The 20,252-nt window shown below is 43.3% G+C and overlaps 2 protein-coding genes across 3 annotated transcripts in view; one reads left to right on the top strand and one right to left on the bottom strand.

Moving 5' to 3' along the window:
* The first annotated feature begins 813 nt into the window (after positions 1-813).
* On the top strand, positions 814-3,630 carry LOC132820912 (fatty acid-binding protein 1, liver-like). Its single transcript, XM_060833272.1, has 4 exons — positions 814-880; positions 1,831-2,003; positions 2,173-2,265; positions 3,550-3,630. Exons 1-4 carry the CDS (start codon positions 814-816, stop codon positions 3,628-3,630), a joined length of 414 nt encoding a protein of 137 aa, XP_060689255.1.
* Positions 3,631-9,142: 5,512 nt separating this feature from the next.
* LOC132825231 (histone-lysine N-methyltransferase Smyd1-like) overlaps positions 9,143-20,252 on the bottom strand; it is a 68,382-nt gene continuing 57,272 nt past the window's right edge. For both annotated transcript variants that reach the window (XM_060840351.1, XM_060840418.1), the window contains 3 exons: positions 18,873-19,036; positions 13,827-13,995; positions 9,143-9,301 (listed from right to left, as the gene is read on the bottom strand). In XM_060840351.1, coding sequence (XP_060696334.1) covers positions 9,143-9,301; positions 13,827-13,995; positions 18,873-19,036 — 492 coding nt within the window. The remainder of the gene's footprint in view (positions 9,302-13,826; positions 13,996-18,872; positions 19,037-20,252) is intronic.

Here is a 20,252-nt window from a genome sequence, read left to right as displayed (position 1 = left end):
ACCAAAGGAATAAAAGTTGCATCTTGGTTATCATAATCAGAGTAGGAATGATCACATCGGAATTCTTGTAACTTTTCCTCTACAGTAAGATCCCAGAAACTCCATGTTACCTGGATTTAATGCATCTGTGTATGCCTCGATCTTATTGCTTGGAGTGGTTCATTGTAGCCATGCCTCTGATCTTGTGATCTAAGTTGAGCAACTAGTCACCTCAATTAGAAATATAGCAAATAAGTGTAGGCCAGTCAGCCCTTCATATCTGCAACACCATTCAACATGATGGCCAATCATGCAATCTCCCTATCCCATTCCCACACTCTCCCTTTTTTTGGCTTTGAGTTTCTGAATAGAAGTGAGCCATTCAGGACTGAGATGACAGAATTTCTTCACTGACTCCTTTTTTTTCCTCCCCCGTCCCCAACTCCACCAACTGGGCTTCTCCAAGCATCAGGAAAGTCCTTTCTGCATCTAGCCTGTCCAATCCAATCAGAATTTGGTTTGATTCACCAACCCATCCCTCTAAATTCCACTTGAGTACAAGGCCAGATGATCTAACCTTTCCTCATGTCAGTCCTGACATCCCAGCAATCAGTTCAGTAACCTTTGCCGGACTCTCAATAGCAAAAATGTCCTTCTGCTGACTGGGAAACCAGAACTGCACATACTCCAGGTGTGGCTCACCACCTCCACCATTGTTGGTCTAATCTGTGCATCTTTCTCTCCGTAACTCACCTAAGATTCAAGTTCTTTCTCCCTCTACTTCAAGGAATCTGTATAAAGCAACCGTTGCCTCTCTAGTTCTGAACAACTATAATGGACTTCAGTGGACGATATGAACTCCAGAGCCAAGAAAATGTGGAACTATTTATGGATGTTCTGGGTGAGTTCAAGACTAAATGCAAAGCCTCCTTCAGTTTTATTGTGACAAATACATGCACATGGTGCAAATAGGTTCATTCTGGAGCCTGTAGAAGTCATTCTTGTGCTCGTGTAAGGGGAGGCAGACATCTTGTAATCTGAACAGATGTTATTTCATCTCCTGTACTCTTAGCTACAATGTCAATTGTAGTTGCTTTTTATCCTGCAACAAAACCGATCTTTAAGAACAAACCCTCTAAGACTCTTGCTTTTAGCTACTAATCAAAATAGAGCCTTAATCCCAGCCCAAGAAAGGAAAAGCAGGCAGAAGTCCCTTTCCCCTCTACCCCAGCAAGTTTGTGATTAATATTGTAACATTTGTTGTCAGTTCACAGACAGCTTTCTTTATCTCTTTTTAGAACTGTAGTATGTCCATCACTTCAACCTTCCAACCCCAGCATCTAATCTGTGTGGCCTCAAAGGTATTTTTAAAATTGGGGGTGATCAGGGCTTGGCCTAAAAGGAATTGGTAAGAAAATAACCTTTTGAGCAGGCATTCAATTCCTTTAGAAGTCATGATTGAATTAGGATTGAGTTAATTGTCATGCGAATGGAAATCTCTGAATTGCAACTGAAATATTTCAATGTTCACCATTCCCAAAAATCCTACAAGATTTTAAAAGTCTGATAGACTGAGGTCAATGTTTAAGTTCATCTTCATGGTTATGTACCTGGGTCTTTTGTTTTTGTTCATAAACACCTTCTTCATTTTACAAGTTCAACAGTAAAGTCTAATTTCTAAATCTGGCTTCAGTTGCAGTTTGGTGACCTTTTTTGTTTTCTATTATTCACTCAAGCTTCTAAAATGTCAGAGTTCAATGTTTTACTTGTCAGACTGTATGAATCCTCCAACTGTTTTTTGTTAACTTAATACTTAAAGCTGTCAGTAATTTGGTACCTTGTACTCTGCAGGAGTCCCAGATGACATGATTGAAAAAATCAAAGACCTCAAGAGAGTAACTAAAATTGTCCAAAATGGAGAAGACTTCATAGTTGCTATACAAACTGGTGATCAAGTACTTGTCAATAACTTTACACTTGGACAAGAGACACACGTGCAAACTCCCGCAGGAGACAAGATAAAGGTAAGAACCTAGTGTTTTTAAGAAACAAAAGCTTGTGTAACTAAACTTTAAACTTGAAGCTTTATGCCAAAAAAGCTTGCTGATTGTAATTTGTGCATTAAAGTGGTTAAAGATTGAGGACTACTTGGAATCTTTCTGAAATTCTGCTATCTCCACTTTATTTGTACAGGCTGTAATGAACCTAGAGGAAGGAAATAAACTAGTCGTTAAAGCGAAAGACTTTACTTCTGTTGCAGAATTCAATGGAGATCAGCTGACAAATGTAAGCTTAATAAATTGGTGTTTCCATGGCTCTTATTGGATGCTAATATGCAGATCTGAGCATCATTTACTTGAGCAAACAAAACCAAATGGTGGTTTGTTGGTATAGTGGGTTAGGTCATGGGGATAATGAAATTGGTAAAGCATTTTCCTCCATACTGATTTTTTTAAAAAAACTAAGCACTCCTGTAGGCAATGACAGTATAGCCCTTATAGTTTGGTTTCCTTTAACTACATAATCTTGGGCAAAAAGTCAGTATTAATCATAGTTTTAAGGGAATGTTGAATTCTACTTGATTGACTTTTTTGGTCATTTTTGGCAGATTCCATGTGGAATGATGGTTTTGATTAAACTTTCAATATACCTCTTCAGGAAGAATGGACACTTAGATATGGAAGTTTTTACTGGTCAGGAACAATGAACAGCATGGTGAATTTGCTCCATTTGAGATGGAGCAAGATGTTTAGTATATGATTCAAAGGTCAGGCATGCAAGTGCCAATTGTCAAAATTGATTAACCTCTACTTCCTCAAACACTCCTGGTTTTACCAGGAACTGGAGATTCTGTATGTAGAGTATTTTGCATAGTATTGGTCACCCCAAATGTTGGATATGGGTCAGAAGCTGTTTAGAGGGCTTGCTTGCCTGTCTGGATTAGACAGGCTAGATTTTCTATCCTATGATGCTTAAAAGATTTTGCATTTCTGGTGAGCCATCCTGAGTTCTTCCAGTTTGGACATAAAGGTAGTAATTCATCTGAAAACCAGAATGAGGGGAAATTCCAAATGTGTGATGGAAGAAGGTCATAATGCTTAGTCACTTTCCTCCTTTTTTTTAAAAAGAGCCTTTGAATATCCAGCAAAGCTTGATAGCCCATGAGATAAGGGCATTAAAACTATTGGCAGTGGATAAGAAAGCAGGTCTACAATTTCAACTTATTGAAATGAAGGCTTAACAGACCAGTTGGCTTGATCATCACTTGTATGCTCATCTGTATGATCATAAAATTTCTAAATGAAGTCTCTAGATGAAGCTGAACAACCTTTTTGTGCACTGATGCATTGTTGAGCTGTACACTTGGCTTTTCATTAAGCAACCTTTCCTGTTGGACTTGATCAGAAGTCAATTTTGGATTAATTGTGCTCTATATCTAGAATGAGGTGATGTAGACTTTTGTATGCATTGCCTTTATACTGTAATGCTGCCTTTAAATGTGGTTTAAATGCCATTACCTCTATATCCACTGCACTTCTGTATTTTAATAACTTGTTTTGTTTCTTTCAGACCATCACTTTTGGTGATGTTGTTTACAAACAAATAAGCAAAAAAGTTGAAGAGCCTGATGCTGAAGAAGATCACCTGTAGTTCATTATGAAAATAAAATGTTGTGAACTGACCAGTGTTGTGGCTAGTGACTGTGAATCTACTTGAAGTATTGTTGGTGTCCATATGGTGCCAAAGCAACCCTGATACCATGGGGTTGGTTAGCTCCTTTGGCTGGACAGTTGGCATGGGTTGCAGTGATAGTGGATTCAATTACTACATTAATGTTATGAAGTTAGATTTTCATTGTAATTGTTCTTATTATTAATGCATGATGCTTTTGGTGTAACAGATTACTATTCATCTGAATAGTCCTGTGCCCACTGGGATTATACCAACTTCCATCAACCTTAAACCTGTATAGTACTCTTGTGTAACTTCCATACAAGCACTTTATTTACACCCAAACCTCAGGTAAAGTTCATCCATTACTAACCTTTCCTAGACAGGAAACACCTAACACACGGGGTTGAATTGATCCCCCTTTATTTACCTGTCACTTAATTGCTTGCAAAAAGTTTAGTATCCTTCACTTGTGGATACTGTCCAAGTAAGGCTTAAAGGCCAAATCAGTTTTTTTCTGAATCGTTTAATTACCAAATGGAAGGGGAAGCTGCCTCCTAGTGTACCATATTGGGAATGCTGGTGAACTGTAACTGGACAAGTAACTTCTTAGACTTCAGGGTGGAGAATTGTCACCATTTTTAGTTTGTTCACTCCTTATTCTATACACTGTAAGAACTGTTAGAGCTAGGTTTACATGGAGTCCAACAGTGAAAAATCTATTACAACTTGCCCTTAACCTTTTTTCAGTCTTTTCTACATAACTGATTGCTGTCACTTATCCATGGTGATGTCGTCATTACTTTCATTGGTATCTGTCCCCTCTTCCTGCCTTTTTTTAAAAAAAAATCAAACTGTTAAGTTCAAGTTTGTTCTGATCCCAAGTGAGCTCAATGGGGTTAAAAGCAGGGAGTGTTTCTGCAAACAAGTGAGTTTTTTTGTTTTAATAAATTTTCATGTTGCACCTTGTACAGGATTTGAAGGGAGTGCAGATGACACTGGACTAAGACTTGCATAATTTAATCTATCATTCACAATAGACCCCCAAGCACTGCGTAATCTAAAACCTGTTTCTGAAGCGCAGTAGCAAAGTGAAAAGCATATCTTTCATATGGTTTTCCTTGGCACTGAGTCATGAGGTTGAAGAGAACTCTGGGAATCTCCTAGATAAATGGATAAGAGCATATGCTAGGGAATGAATTTTTATGTGAAATAAACAACTCTACCTTTTTAAATGAAGAAAGAATTGAGGTTACAGATGAGAGCTGGGAGCTATCTAGCAATTGACTGCTTTTATTTTCTCTAATCTAGCCCATTGTCTTGGCAGTGTCCTATTATGGCTTGCTATGGGAGTAATCCAGAATTTATATTGACCAAGTTTTGCCACCTATCAGCAAGGAATTAATTGTGAATGTTTGCAGTTCTCAATGTTGGGGATAGTTGGTAGGAGAGTGTCACTAGGCTATGATCCAGAACCCCTGTCTAATAGAGCAGATATCCCACTATGGGTGACATTTTTCAAAAACTTTTTCATAAGCTTAGCAGATAATTACTATTATCAAGAAACAAATTGTCCTTACCTAGTCAGGCCTACATGTGACTTCAGACCTGCAACAACATGATTTTTAACTGTTCCTTGGTTAACAAATACAGGCCTAAGCATTAGGCATAAGAGAAAAGTTTAATTTTATTTGATGTAGCCCTCATTTGAGGTACACAACAAAAAAGCTTAATACATAAAACTGGTAGTTGTAAATATTAAACTAGAGATAGTGTAGCATAGGGGACTCAGGAGAAAACAAAAAATATGAATTCCTGTCAGCACCTTCATTGTTTAAACTATTTTTGTAGCACTATTTTCTTTCTAATGACTAGACTTCATAGACACAATCTAGCATGACGAGAAGGATACATAGACACTTTAAAAGACCTTCCCATTTGTTCCTCCTAGTCTTTTCTGAAGACTTTCACTCGTGTAGGGGTGTGGACATCATTGGCAAGGTCAACACTCCTGCCTATCTAGTGAGGTGGTAGTAGTGATACTTTCTTTAACATGACTGAGATCTTAAGCCATTTTCCACAAGTAAGTAAGAATCAATCCCATTGGGTTTGGGAGTCATATAGAGGCCAAATGCAGTGCGGATGCCAAATTTCCTACTTGAAGGGTCAATATGATTTATTATCAATTGACTAAGTGTGATTGGCAGCACTAGTGTTCCTGCAGCCTCCAACACATTTCTGTACCTTGTGATCTGAGGTAAGAACCTAGAACTCACTAAAAGTGCTCTGCTTATAGCTGCACCACAATGGTTTGAAAAGACAGCATAAGCTGAAAATGTGTTGCTGGTTAAAGCACAGCAGGTCAGGCAGTATCCAAGGAACAGGAAATTCGACGTTTCGGGCAAAAGCCCTTCAGCAGGAATGAGGAAAGTGTGACCAGGCTGAGATAAAACGTAGGGAGGAGAGACGGAGATGTGATAGGTGGAAGGAGGTCAAGGTGAGGGTGATAGGCCGGGGTGGGGGCAGAGAGGTCAGGAAGAAAATTGCAGGTTAGGAGGGCGGTGCTGAGTTCGAGGGAATCCACTGAGACAAGGTGGGGGGAGGGGAAATGAGGAAACTGGAGAAATCTGAGTTCATCCCTTGCGGTTGGAGGGTTCCCAGGTGGAAGATGAGGCGCTCTTCCTCCAACCATCGTGTTATGTTCTGGCGATGGAGGAGTCCAAGGGCCTGCATGTCCTTGGTGGAGTGGAAGGGGGAGTTAGTGTTGAGCCACGGGGTGGTTGGGTTGGTTGGTCCAGGCGTCCCAGAGGTATTCCCTGAAGCGTTCCGCAAGTAGGCGGCCTGTCTCCCCAATATAAGAGGAGGCCACATCGGGTGCAGCGGATGCAATAGATGATGTGTGTGGAGGTGTAGGTGAATTTGTGGCGGATATGGAAGGATCCCTTGGGGCCTTGGAGAGAGGTAAGGGAGGAGGTGTGGGTGCAAGTTTTGCATTTCCTGCGGTTGCAGGGGAAGGTGCTGGGAGTGGAGGTTGGGTTGGTGGGGGGTGTGGACCTGACGAGGGAGTCACGAAGGGAGTGGTCTTTGCGGAACGCTGATAGGGGAGGGGAGGGAAATATATCCCTGGTGGTGGGGTCCGTTTGGAGGTGGCAGAAATGACGGCGGATGATACGCTGTATACGGAGATTGGTGGGGTGGTAGGTGAGAACGAGTGGGGTTCTGTCCTGGTGGTGGTTGGGGAGGCGGGGCTCAAGGGTGGGGGAGTGAGAAGTGGAGGAGATGCGGTGGAGGGCATCGTCGATCACGTCTGGGGGGAATCTGCGGTCTTTGAAGAAGGAGGCCATCTGGGCTGTACAGTATTGGAACTAGTCCTCCTGGCAGCAGATGCGGCAGAGACGAAGGAATTGGGAATATGGGATGGCGTTTTTACAGGGGGCAGGGTGGGAGGAAGTGTAGTCTAGGTAGCTGTGGGAGTCAGTCGGTTTATAGTAGATGTCTGTGTTGATTTGGTCGCCCCAAGATAGAAATGGAAAGGTCTAGGAAGGGGAGGGAGGAGTCTGAGACAGTCCAGGTGAATTTGAGGTCAGGATGGAAGTTGTTGGTAAAGTTGATGAACTGTTCAACCTCCTCGTGGGAGCACGAGGCAGCGCCGATACAGTCATCGATGTAGCGGAGGAAAAGGTGGGGGGTGGTGCCAGTGTAGTTCTGGAAGATGGACTGTTCCACATATCCTACAAAGAGACAGGCATAGCTGGGGCCCATGCGGGTGCCCATGGCATCTCCTTTAGTTTGGAGGAAGTGGGAGGATTGGAAAGAGAAATCGTTCAGGGTGAGGACCAGTTCAGTCAGTCGAAGGAGGGTGTCAGTGGAAGGGTACTGGTTGGTGCGGCGGGAAAGGAAGAAGCGGAGGGCTTTGAGTCCTTCGTGATAGGGGATGGAGGTGTACAGGGACTGGATGTCCATCGTGAAGATAAGGCGTTGGGGACCGGGGAAGCGCAAATCATGGAGGTGGAGGGCGTGGGTGGTGTCCCGAACGTAGGTGGGGAGTTCTTGGACTAAGGGGTACAGAACCGTGTCGAGGTATGCGGAGATGAGTTCGGTGGGGCAGGAGCAGGCTGAGACAATGGGTATCCTGAGGCAGTCAGGTTTGTGGATTTTGGGCAGGAGGTAGAAACAGGCGGTGCTGGGTTGTGGGACTATGAGGTTGGAGGTGGTGGATGGGAGATCCCCTGAGGTGATGAGGTTATGGATGGTCTTGGAGATGATGGTTTGGTGGTGGGAGGTGGGGTCATGGTCAAGGGGGCAATAGGAGGAGGCGTCCATGAGCTGGCGTTTGGCCTCAGCAGTATAAATGTCGGTGTGCCAAACTACTACAGTGCCTCCCTTGTCTGCTGGTTTGATGGTGAGGTTGGGGTTGGAGCGGAGGGCTGCACGTTCTGAGGGTGAGATGTTGGAGTGGGTAAGAGGGGTGGACAGATTGAGTCGGTTAATGTCGCGGCGGCAGCTGGCTATAAATAGATCGAGGGCGGGTAAGAGGCCAGCATTATGAAAAGACAGCATATCAACACCACCTCCCAGGGTAATTAGCAATGACCAATAAATGCTGGCTCAGCCAGCAATGCCCACAATTCATAAATTAAAATGCCAGTCTCCAACTAAGAATTTTTCTCTGTCCCATAACCTCTGCGAAACAAGCAAACCTTAGACAGAATTATTATTCACTGGAACCGGACTGGTTTTTGCAACATATGGAATAGAGAAACAAGGAGAGCTGCACATGTAGATCATTGAGCACCATGATAGTAGAAAAGAATGTGATCTTATACAGGAGGAGATAATTTTAGCCTAATGCCATTTATCACTCTATGGTTATCCACCATCTGACTTTTTACTGTCTCTAACTGACTTACAGTGAGAGGGTTAACCTAGAGTGCCACCCTGGTAAGTATTACTCCCCCTGTGAACAGCTCTCCCTGCTTACTCCCACCCCACTCTGATTAGCCTGAATAACATCACAAAAACTTCAGTGAAAAGCATGTTTGACAAAACAGTTTGTGACTACTTTACAAATGCATGAATTATGTATGGTTTGGTGATGCCGGTATTGGACTGGGGTGTACAAAGTTAAAAATCGCATGATGTCAGGTTATAGTCTAACCGGTTGAATTGGAAGCATGCTAGCTTTCGGAGTGCCGCTCAACTACCTGGTGAAGGAACGGTGCTCCGAAAGCTAATGCCTCTAATTAAACCTGATGGACTATAACCTGGTGTTGTGAGATTTTTTTTAATGAATTATGTAGAAATGCACGAGATGCCATTGAGAGGGGAAAGCAAACTGCTGCCAATTTTTCTTAATGCCTTGTCCACAAGCTGTGATTAACACCAGTTCTGATTGCGGTTGAGTTGTTTCTACTTGCATCCCCTCTTCAACCACTCTTCATGTCAAGCTAATGAGCTCAGAACTCCTGCAGCAAGTTGTCTTGGGAGCATCTTATTTTCTCCTGTGGAACAGCTCCTTGACATACTCGCCGGCAGGTTCTGCCATCATTTGTATTTTCTGATTCTTCAGCGCTGCCTCTCTCATCTGGTAATAAAGAAATTCATTCTCCTTGAACATTCGCAGCTCCATTTCTGTCTGGCACCGCATGGTCTGTAAGACAGTCACAATCCAAATCTGTTAATGTTGCTTTAGAAAACAATAAAAATCCATTGTGTTTTTGCTGGGTTTCTTTTCATAAGAACATTATATGGATGTACCTTCAGCAAGAACTTATTGAACAGTCATAACTTGTGTCTCCTCCCCATGCCCCAGGGATGCTGAGGATGGCTGAATCTCAGGCATCACTAAAGTCTAGGCATAGGTCAGGCATTCTACTCGTGTTAAACCACCAAAGTGTTCATTCTCTCCTATATATTGATCATGGGTTAAGCAGAGATTTTTTCTTTCACCACTAACTAATTGCCAGAGCAGGAAGATGGAAAGTAAGCACTACGTGAGTGGAGGCTTAGTTGGAAAGCTGACTAGGAAGCGGGTTGGACCTTTGTATCTGTATGATGTCAGGAATGTGCAAAGGATCATAACAATTTTGTGTGTCCATGTGTAAACTCAACACTGATCCTCCTGTAAATTAGTAAAAAGGACACTGCCTCCTTCACACCTTTCATGCAGGTGGGCAGTTAGAAGGTCCATATGTATTGAGTGTAAAGATCCTTTTGGGTCTACTAGCAAGATTCTTTGGGATGGTGAATTCAAAGGCAAAAGGCACTACTTAGAGACTGATTGAGTTACACACCCTACCTGCACTGATGCTCTTTGTCAGCAAAGAGGCAGTTAGCAAAGCTCACATTGAATGGTAATACTAATCCTCAACAGAGACACGTATGAGAATTCCAACCAGAATTCTATCAACAAACACATTGACTTGGATCCCATTTACCACCCCCGAGGAAAACAAACAGGAAATGACATCACCGCAGGAAATTATCTCACCAACCCAAGGAAACCTAAACACATGAATAGAAAGTGGGCCATGCCACCAGTGCTTTATTTAGAGGCTCACTGATGATGTTACCTAATATGGTAATGAAACATCTGAAAATGAACCTTCCAGCTCAGCGAGCATACCTACATCAAGAACCTCAACCTGAGCTACAAATTGGTGACCCACAATGTCCTTAGGGAGGGAATTCCAGGATTTCGACCTAATTACAATGAAGGCACGGTGATATATTTCCCAGTCAGGATGGGGTGAGTGACTTGGAGAGGAACTTGCAGGTGGTGGTGTTACCATGTATTGGCTACCCTTGTCTTTCCAGATGGAAGTGGTCATGGGTTTGGAAGGCCTGTTTAAGGATCTTTGGTGAATTTCTGCAGTGCATTTTATAGATGGTACACACTGCTGCTACTGAGTGTCAGTGGTGGAGGGAGTGGATGTTTGTGGATGTGGTGCCAAGCAGACTTCTTTGTCCTCGATGGTGTCAAACGTTTTGGATGTTGTTGGAATTACACCCATCCTGACAAGTGGGGAGTATTCCATCACATTTCTGACTGGTGCCTTGTAGATGGTGGGTAGGTTTTGGTGAGTCAGGAGGTGACTTACTTGCAGCAATATTCCTAGCCTCTGATCTGCTCTCATAACCACTGTATGTGATGACTCCAATTGAGTTTCTGGTCAATGGTAACCACCTGGATATTGATAGTGGAGGATTCAGTGATGGTAACACCATTGAATGTCAAGGGGCAGTTGTCATATTGCCTCTTACTGGAGTTGGTCATTGCCTGACACTGTGTAGTGCAAATGTTACCCAATGCAACTTGAACGATGCATTCCCTAATTTTAATCAATCCCTTACTGGTGGATGTATCTTGAACTGCATAAGTCCTAAGCTTTCAAACTCCCTCCCTAGTCCCCTCAGGTTTGCCTCCTCTCTTGCCTCTGCTCCACAAAATCTTCAATATGTTTGAAAATGCTTTGGTCCTGATGGACCTTCTGTCCAAATATCTCTTTATACAGCTTGGTCAGTCCTTGCTGGATAACTCTGCTGTAGGATCTCTCACTGGGCACCTTCTCTTACATATATATATGTAAGCTGTTTCACAAGGTGTTGTAAGATAGAAGACACGGCAGGGTGATCAAGAACCATGTCTGCCTGTTGGAGCTGCACTGCCCCCAGGGGTGGAATCCCAGGGACAATGAAACTTGGCAATGACTGCTGTAGTCTGCCCTCTCAGGTTTTGGATTGACCGAGAAGGCAGTGTTGAGTTTTACTATTTGTTGCCTGCTGGACAGCAGTAGTGGTCACACAGCATGGAGCTTGCAATGGCCTTGTGCAGCACTGACATCTGGAATGATGGTTGAGTGGTAACAAGGAAACTTGACATCCTTTTATCAATTACAGAACCAGCTTGATTTCAGCTGCAATTAAAGTGAAGATCACCTGGTCACTGGTTCACAATGACCCTCACCTCTCCACCTCTCCCCAACAAAGTTTGGGCCCTGACTTCTAAATTCCTTGCCCTATCTAGTTTACAAGTGCTTTCCAATGTTCCCATGGAAACCTCCTCTTTTTTTTCTTGTCATCCTCCTTGTTATATTAACACTTAAATTTGATTTCCATGCCAATTCATCTCTCTCCCTGCAGTACACGAGTTTGAAATGGTTAATGACTGAAACAGCACCCCCAACATGAAGATTAAATGGATCAACAGAGAGTATGTTTCAGGGAAGGAGCAAGGCTTCAATAGACCTGATGTGGAGATGCCGGTATTGGACTGGGGTATACAAAGTTAAAAATCACACAACACCAGGTTATAGTCCAACAGGTTTAATTGGAAGCACCAGCGTTCAGAGCGCCAGGTGGTTGTCCGAATAAACCTGTTGGACTATAGCCTGATGTTGTGTGATTTTTAACTTTATTAGACCTAGCAACGTTCCTTTAAGGTTATAGTTAGTTCCTTAATGTGTAATAAATAGTTATTATTCAGAGACTCAGTCATCTCTCCTGGCCAGCCACCCTAAACATACCATGCTACCACACTGTTACCATGAGGCCCACTGTGGTTTTCAATGGAAGTGTGAATTACTTTGAAAAAACAACAGGCACATGATTTGCCTGCTACTTTTTTGGGATTTGTGCTTGTATTTGATCTGAAAGTCAGTTTAAGCAGAAGAGAAGTTTGTTTCACACCAAATTACAAACTCTCCCCTTGCTTCCTGTCACTGAGAAAGGAAGCAGAAAGTGAAAACAATATTCTGACACAACATTAGGGAGAGCGAGCAATTGGAAATCATGACTGTGTTTGACTTTGATCAATATAATTGTTCCAAATGCACGATCTTATTTATAATGGGTTGTAGGATTTGGATATCAAACCCATTGGAGTTAATAACTGTGATCTTCTGATGCTGAGACTCAAACAAATTGTGGGGAATATCATTATTGAATGAGTGAGAACATTGGAATTAGTAGCCACATACAGTTGTCAGGAATTAAAAGAGCAGCAACCTCGATTACAATGAAGCATCTTTCTCATTAATGCTTTAATTTGTTTTTGAGATAAATGTGTATCTAATTATTGTGCTGCACCATATCACATTTCTCAAAAAAGGCTCAAAATATTTTGCAGCTAATAGTCACTTGGAAATGTGGTTGTGTTATGTAGGTGAACACAGCACCATGCTACAGATGGTTATCTAATTAATCTGCATTGAGATGTTGGTTCTGGGACAAATCTTTGCCAACATGTCAGGAGAATTCTCCTATCTCCATCGCCGAATCATACCCGATCGGATGACAAAATATGGCCTTGGTTTAAGTGTCCTGTGCAATGAATGGCCAGTTCACAACTGGGAAAAGTGTGGTTCGACTGGAATTCATGGATGAAGCTACAATAGAACTCAATGATTATGAACAGACCAAATGTGAATACTATGCCACTTAAAATCTACATGTTCACTTCCTGATTAGATTCTTTTCTTTTAGTTGCAGAATTAATTTATAATCTAGCAAATAGACAGCACAAACACAATGAGCTAAACGGCCTCCTTCTATGCTGTAATCGCTGAGGATTTTAACACAGTTAATATCGTGATTGTAACAAGGTCAGCCAGGTGGGCCTCAGAATATGAGTTTCCTGACTGGATCAGATTAATATCCCCAATCACGGATCAATGGCTGACAGCTATAAACGGGAATGTCAGAGCTTCTGTTCACTCTGAGAGCTGGTTCTGAGGGAGCTGGATCAGTGTCAGGGTCTCTCCACTTGTAAAGTGACGTGGTGACTGGACACTGGACTCTGTGGAATTCTTTCAGTTAACCCACACTTTATACTGTCAAGCAGTATGCTGTTTAAAAGGATGGGGTTGTTTTGAGACCTGCCCTGAATGGCATTTCAAGATTACCAGCCAATTGCCCACCGACTTGGCAGAATTGATCTACATATTGACCATAAACTGGTTTGATTTTAAGGTGAGCAAGTTCTGCCACACAAAAGTAGACCCTTACCTCTGAATGGCAACCGAAAGACTAACACAAGCAGTGAGTGATGGATTGGATACAGAGTTTGGTTCAGTTTTAAACTCACACTGTGCTCCGGATTCCTAACTCACTGTGTCATCACCCCTGTCACTGCATACACCCAGCGCTCCAATGAGAATGTTGCATTCAGAACTGACCTCAACATCCTTGGTGATTGGATGGGTGGGACCATGTGTCACCAGGAGAATCCCATTCGCTTGGCAAATCATAGCATGGCCTGGTTCGATGAGCCCAGCATGCCAGTGTGTCACACCAGCCCTCATCAGAGACATTCCCAGCTGGGCATTGTTGTGATGGTAGAGTTTCCTGTCAAGTCAACAAACTTTATTAACATTGCCATACGATACAAACTTAATCCAGACCTACTTATTGCTGAACAATGGCCTGCTCTACTTCATCAGCAATGACAGCCTGGTGGATGTCCCAAATCTGAAAGCATTTGAAGGAGCTAGATAAGAAACAGCATTGTGTTTCACTGAGTCAATCTAAACTGGGAAACGCAGGATTGGTATCAGTCTGTCTTGAGCTCAAGCAGGCAGCCATCTATGACACTGGGTGGTAGAATCGTTGAATGAAATAGCACAGAAGGATGACATTTCAGTCCGTTATGCTATGCCACAGCTGAACTATTCCATCAGTTCCTCTCCCCACAACCCAGAGGATTTTTTTCCCTTGAAGTATTTATTCGATTCTGCAAGGTTTGTGAAGGTTGGTAGCTCAGGTTGAGGTTTAGGGTGTAGGTTTGCTCGCTGAGTTGTAGGTTTGATATCCAGATGTTTCATTACCTGGCTAGGTAACATCATCAGTGGCGACCTCCAAGTAAAACGAAGCTGTTGTTTCCTGCTTTCTATTTATAGGTTTGTCGTGGATGGGGTTCCTGGGGTTTGTGGTGATGTCATTTCCTGTTCATTTTTTGAGGGGTTGATAGATGGCATCTAGATCTATGTGTTTGTTTATGGCATTGTGGTTGGAGTGCCAGGCCTCGAAGAATTCTCTGACATGTCTTTGCTTGGCCTGTCCTAGGATAGATGTGTTGACCCAGTCGATATCTAACCTACAGCTCAGTGAGCAAACCTACACCCTTATTCGATTCTGTTTTGAATGTCCCAATTGAATCTGATTGCCGGGCCTCTTGCTGAGGTGTTTGTATCATCGATAGTCACAGGTGAGGTGCCGGAAGACTGGAGGTTGGCAAACATGGTGCCACTGTTTAAGAAAGGCGGTAAAGACAAGCCAGTGAACTATAGGCCAGTGAGCCTGACGTCGGTGGTGGGCAAGTTGTTGGAGGGAACCCTGAGGGACAGGATGTACATGTATTTGGAAAGGCAAGGACTGATTAGGGATAGTCAACATGGCTTTGTGCGTGGGAAATCATGTCTCACAAACTTGATTGAGATTTTTGAAGAAGTAACAAAGAAGATTGATGAGGGCAGAGCAGTAGATGTGATCTATATGGACTTCAGTAAGGCGTTTGACAAGGTTCCCCATGGGAGACTGATTAGCAAGGTTAGATCTCATGGAATAAAGCAAGAACTAGCCATCTGGATACAGAACTGGCTCATAGGTAGAAGACAGAGGGTGGTGGTGGAGGGTTGTTTTTCAGACTGGAGGCCTGTGACCAGTGGAGTGCCACAAGGATCAGTGCTGGGTCCACTACTTTTTGTTATTTACATAAATGATTTGAATGTGTGCATAAGAGGTACAGTTAGTAAGTTTGCAGATGACACCAAAATTGGAGGTGTAGTGGACAGCGAAGGGGGATACCTCAGATTACAACAGGATCTGGACCAGATGGGCAAAGAAGTGGCAGATGGAGTTTAATTCAGATAAATGCGAGGTGCTGCATTTTGGGAAAGCAAATCTTAGCAGGACTCATACACTTAGTGGTAAGGTCCTAGGGAGTGTTGCTGAACAAAGAGACCTTGGAGTGCAGGTTCATAGCTCTTTAAAAGTGGAGTCGCAGGTAGATAGGATAGTGAAGAATGTGTTTTGTATGCTCTCCTTTATTGGTCAGAGTATTGAGTACAGGAGATGGGAGGTCATGTTGCAGCTGTACAGGACATTGGTTAGGCCACTGTTGGAATATTGCGTGCAATTCTGGTCTCCTTCCTATCGAAAAGATGTTGTGAAACTTGAAAGGGTTCAGAAATGATTTACAACGATATTGGAGGATTTGAACTATAGGGAGAGGCTGAACAGGCTGGGGCTGTTTTCCCTCGAGTATTGGAGGCTGAGGGGTGACCTTATAGAGGTTTACAAAATTATGAGGGGCATGGATAGGATAAATAGATAAAGTTTTTTCCCTGGGGTCAGGGAGTCTAGAATTAGAGGGCATAGGTTTAGGGTGAGAGGGGAAAGATATGAAAGAGACCTAAGGGGCAACTTTTTCATGCAGAGGGTGGTATACGTGTATGGAATGAGCTGCCAGAGGATGTGGTGGAGGCTGTACAATTGTAACATTTAAGAGGCATTTGGATGGGTATATGAATAGGAAGGGTTTGGAGGGATATGGGCTGAGTGCTGGCAGGTGGGACTAGATTGGGTTGGGATATCTGGTCAGCATGGACAGGTTGGACCAAAGGGTCTGTTCCCATGCTGTACATCTCTATGACTCTATGACATTCAGAATGTTTTGTCCAGATCACAGCAAAGTAATGTATAAAGAATAAACTTTTCTTTGTTTCCCTTTGGGTTCTTTGCCAGTGATTTGAATCTGTGACTCTTCATCCATTAAAAAAAAGTTTCTTCTAATTTACTCTATTAAAACAAAGGCTGTTTGTGATTGTGAACCCCTATCAAAGCTCCTCTGAACCTTCTACTCCAGGGAGAATGGAGAAACCTCTCTGTTTAGCTGAAGCCCCACACCATATGAGGAAATCTCTTCTGTATCCTCCTAAAACCTTGACATCCTTCCTAAGATGAGGAGCTCAGATTTGAACATAATCATCGTACTCACTGTTGAAGCCTTCCAAATGCTTTCTGATTCAATGCTCCCGGGCTTGCTGTTCACCATTTAGTTTCAATGTTGCTCTCATGTTCAGAAGATCAGCCGTAGATTGCAAGCCTGAATGTTCAATACGAGCTTTTACTGGGAATACTCAGGATCCCACATTGTGTGAGAACAATATTGGGCTAGGCCTTAACGCCTAAACAACAGCAGAGGGTTTATTCATTTTTGTCCAGGTCTACATAACAAACGGGCAGCACGGTGTCTCAGTGGTTAGCACTGCTGCCTCACAGCACCAGGGACCCAAGTTTGAATCCACCCTCGGGTTGTGGAGTGGAGTCTGTGTGGGGTTTGCACATTCTCCCTGTGTTTGTGTGGATTTCATCTGGGTGCTCCAGTTTCCTCCCACAGTCCAAAGATATGCAGGTTAGATGGATTGGTCATGGCAAATACCGAATTATGAGGGTGAGGGTTGTGGATCTGGGTGAGATGCTCTTTGGAGGGTCAGTGTCATCTCGATGGGATGAATGGCCTGCTTCCACACTGTAAGGATTCTACGAGATGGTTGATGGAGCTAGGCAGAAACCATTTGTGAAGTGGGTATTTCAGCAATTTTTTATCTCCCAAGAGGGGAGGTAATGCATTTACATAGCATCTTGCTTAACCCCCATGGTAGTTAAAACACCTTACCTCCAGTCAAATACTTTTGACATGTGGATATTATTGTAATGTAGAAAGTAGGGCAGCTAATTTGTGTACAGCAAGTTCCCACAAACAGCAATGAGTTAAAAAGCAATGGAAACACTCAGCAGGTTTCTAGCAGAGTTAATGTTGAGGTGGATGACTAAGGAAGATTTGATGATTTGATTTTACCGATGATGATTGTGAGATAAACATTAGGTAGGACACTGGACAGAATGCTCCTGTTCTGTTAACTAGTAGAATTTGATTGTTTAGATCCACCTGAAAGGGGAAATGCTATTAGTCTAATGTTTTGTCAGAAAGACATCACCACTGACTGTGTGGTATTCTCTCTGTACTAGATTGGAGCGTCAGCCTCTATTATGGACAGATGTTTCAAGAATGGGACTTGACCCCAACTTTGCAACTTAGAATTAATAGTGGTACCAACTGAGGCATTGCTGACAGCAAAGACAGAAAGAATTCTCAAGATGGGGGATGATGGTATCTGTGTTACTGTCATAGACCTTTTCAAAAAAAAATTGTTCACAGGATATGAAGAATGTCTTATGAACAAATGTTAAACAGGTCGGGACTCTAACCATTGGATTTTCGAAGAATGAGAGGTGATCTCATTGAAACATATTAGATTCTTCAAGGGCTAGACAGGGTAAATGCTGAGAGGATATGTCCCCTCATGGGAGAGTCTAGGACTGGAGGATAAAGTCTCAGAATAAAGGGATGGCAATTTAAGACTGAGATGAGGAGGAAATTCCTCTCTCAGAGAATTGTGAGTCTTTGTTCCTCCTTGCCACAGACAGCTGTGGGAGAGCCCTTGTGGCTGTTTAAGGCTGAGATAGATGGATGCATTCTTGATCAGTTGGGAATCAAGAATTACAGGACAGGAAATTGATATGAGGAATGTCTGCTGAGCCATGAACCTATTGAGTGGTGGAACAGGCTCGAGGGATCTACTCTTATACTAGCTAGGCTGGAACTTACTGATGAAAGATCAGTTAAAAGTCAACTCTAACTCTGTAGTTCTGGGGTCACATGTACACCAGACGGGATGTCACACGATACCAGGTTATAGTCGAACAGTTTTATTTGAAATCGCAAGCTTTCAGAGCGCTGCTCCTTCATCAGGGGAAGTGAAATTTCATCTGACAAAGAAGCAACACTCCAAAAGCTTGTGATTTCAAATAATTCTAATGGACTGTAACCTGGTGTCATGTGACTTCTCAGTTTGTCCATCCCAGTCCAACACTGGCACTTCCACATCATGTACATCAGACCCTGGTAAGTATGATAGATTTCCTTCCATAAGAGGCAGGCATTGGTAAATTAAAGGGTTTTGTGCAACAATCAACAGTGACTACGTAGTCACCATTAGACTTTTTATTTTCCAGATCTTCAGCAAAACAAAACATCTCCATCTGCCGTGGTGGAATTTAAACCCATGGAGCTAAAGCAGTCACATTTACTAATCCAGTGACCTGACCAATCTAACACTGCCTCCCACGCTGGTTTGTAAGAGAGAATTGTTGGCACTCACTGGTATCCCTCCACCATTCTCTTGGCATATCCTGCTGCCTCTTCAAAGTGCTGCAGGTAGGACAGCACCTCGGAGGCAAGGCTGAGAATCTTCAGCTGGTAAAGATTTGTATCAGCCAGGACGGGCTCCTGTTTCTTCAGGCAATCGTGACACAGCTTCACAACCTAAATGTGCAGAGAAAGGGAGGTGGAGAAGTGTGGGTGAAGACAGAAGGTGGGGGAGGGGAAAGAAACACAACACAGAAAGATAGAGAGAGAGAGAGAGGAAGAGGGGAAGATATCAGTTCATGATGTCCAAACACTCACAGGCTAATATTTCATATCTAAGCTCACTCATTTAATACCACTTTGTATTAGAACTAGGAGGCAGGAGCTGGATTAGTGCTCAGCCATTGCTGACATTACAGGCAGGATTCTGAGAGCTAATAAGATGGAGGACCAGAGGCGGGGAGCAGCTAACAGGAGCACTGGCTGTGTGCGAGTGCCATCCTGCTGGGCCATCCTGAACGAGGTGTGATGGGGACGTTAACCAGGCTGGCCAATGCATCGGGCTCATTAAAAACCTGGTGAGGTGAATTAGAGGAGGATGAGCCTCCAGCTGCCCAGAATGAAGATTAGATTAGATTTACAGTGTGGAAACAGGCCCTTTGGCCCAACAAGTCCACACCGACCCGCCGAAGCGAAACCCACCCATACCCCTACATTTACCCCTTACCTAACACTACGGGCAATTTAGCATGGCCAATTCACCTGACCTGCACATCTTTGGACTGTGGGAGGAAACCGGAGCACCCGGAGGAAACCCACGCTGACACGGGGAGAACGTGCAAACTCCACACAGTCAGTCGCCTGAGTCGGGAATTGAACCCGGGTCTCAGGCGCTGTGAGGCAGCAGTGCTAACCACTGTGCCAAGATCTGAGGTGAAATGTCTTCATCCAGTGTTTGCTGAGTCTGTGCAATTCTCTACCATTTGAAAGCGGTTGAGGCTAAAGCATTAATGTTTTCAAGTGGGAGTTAGATATAGTTTTTGGGGTTAAAGTGATCAAAGGAGACCCTCCCTAATTTTCTGGATTCAGGATTGACAGGCCCCTCTGAAGAGGAGCTCCCAGGTAGTTCCTCCTTCACCACTGCCACCACCACCACCCCAGACAGTCTCTACACCACACCATCCTTCGGTCCCACCCAAATTAAACACAGCCTGGCTAAAAAGCCCCTTCCTTAACTGAAGTTGAGTGAAGCTGACAAGGGATTCTCCCCATTTTGAAACAACCTCAACTATCTGCTCTAATCTGTCTCTGGAAGCTACCAGTCTGACAACTGCTCAGTTCTATATGCTCTGATATAAAAAGTTTATTACTAAATTGGAAAAGGTGCAGAAGG

Source organism: Hemiscyllium ocellatum, chromosome 1, assembly GCF_020745735.1.
Source record: "Hemiscyllium ocellatum isolate sHemOce1 chromosome 1, sHemOce1.pat.X.cur, whole genome shotgun sequence".
Classification (NCBI taxonomy): domain Eukaryota; kingdom Metazoa; phylum Chordata; class Chondrichthyes; order Orectolobiformes; family Hemiscylliidae; genus Hemiscyllium; species Hemiscyllium ocellatum.
Note: the sequence above shows the minus strand (reverse complement) of the source record. Positions and strands in the feature narration are given on the sequence as shown.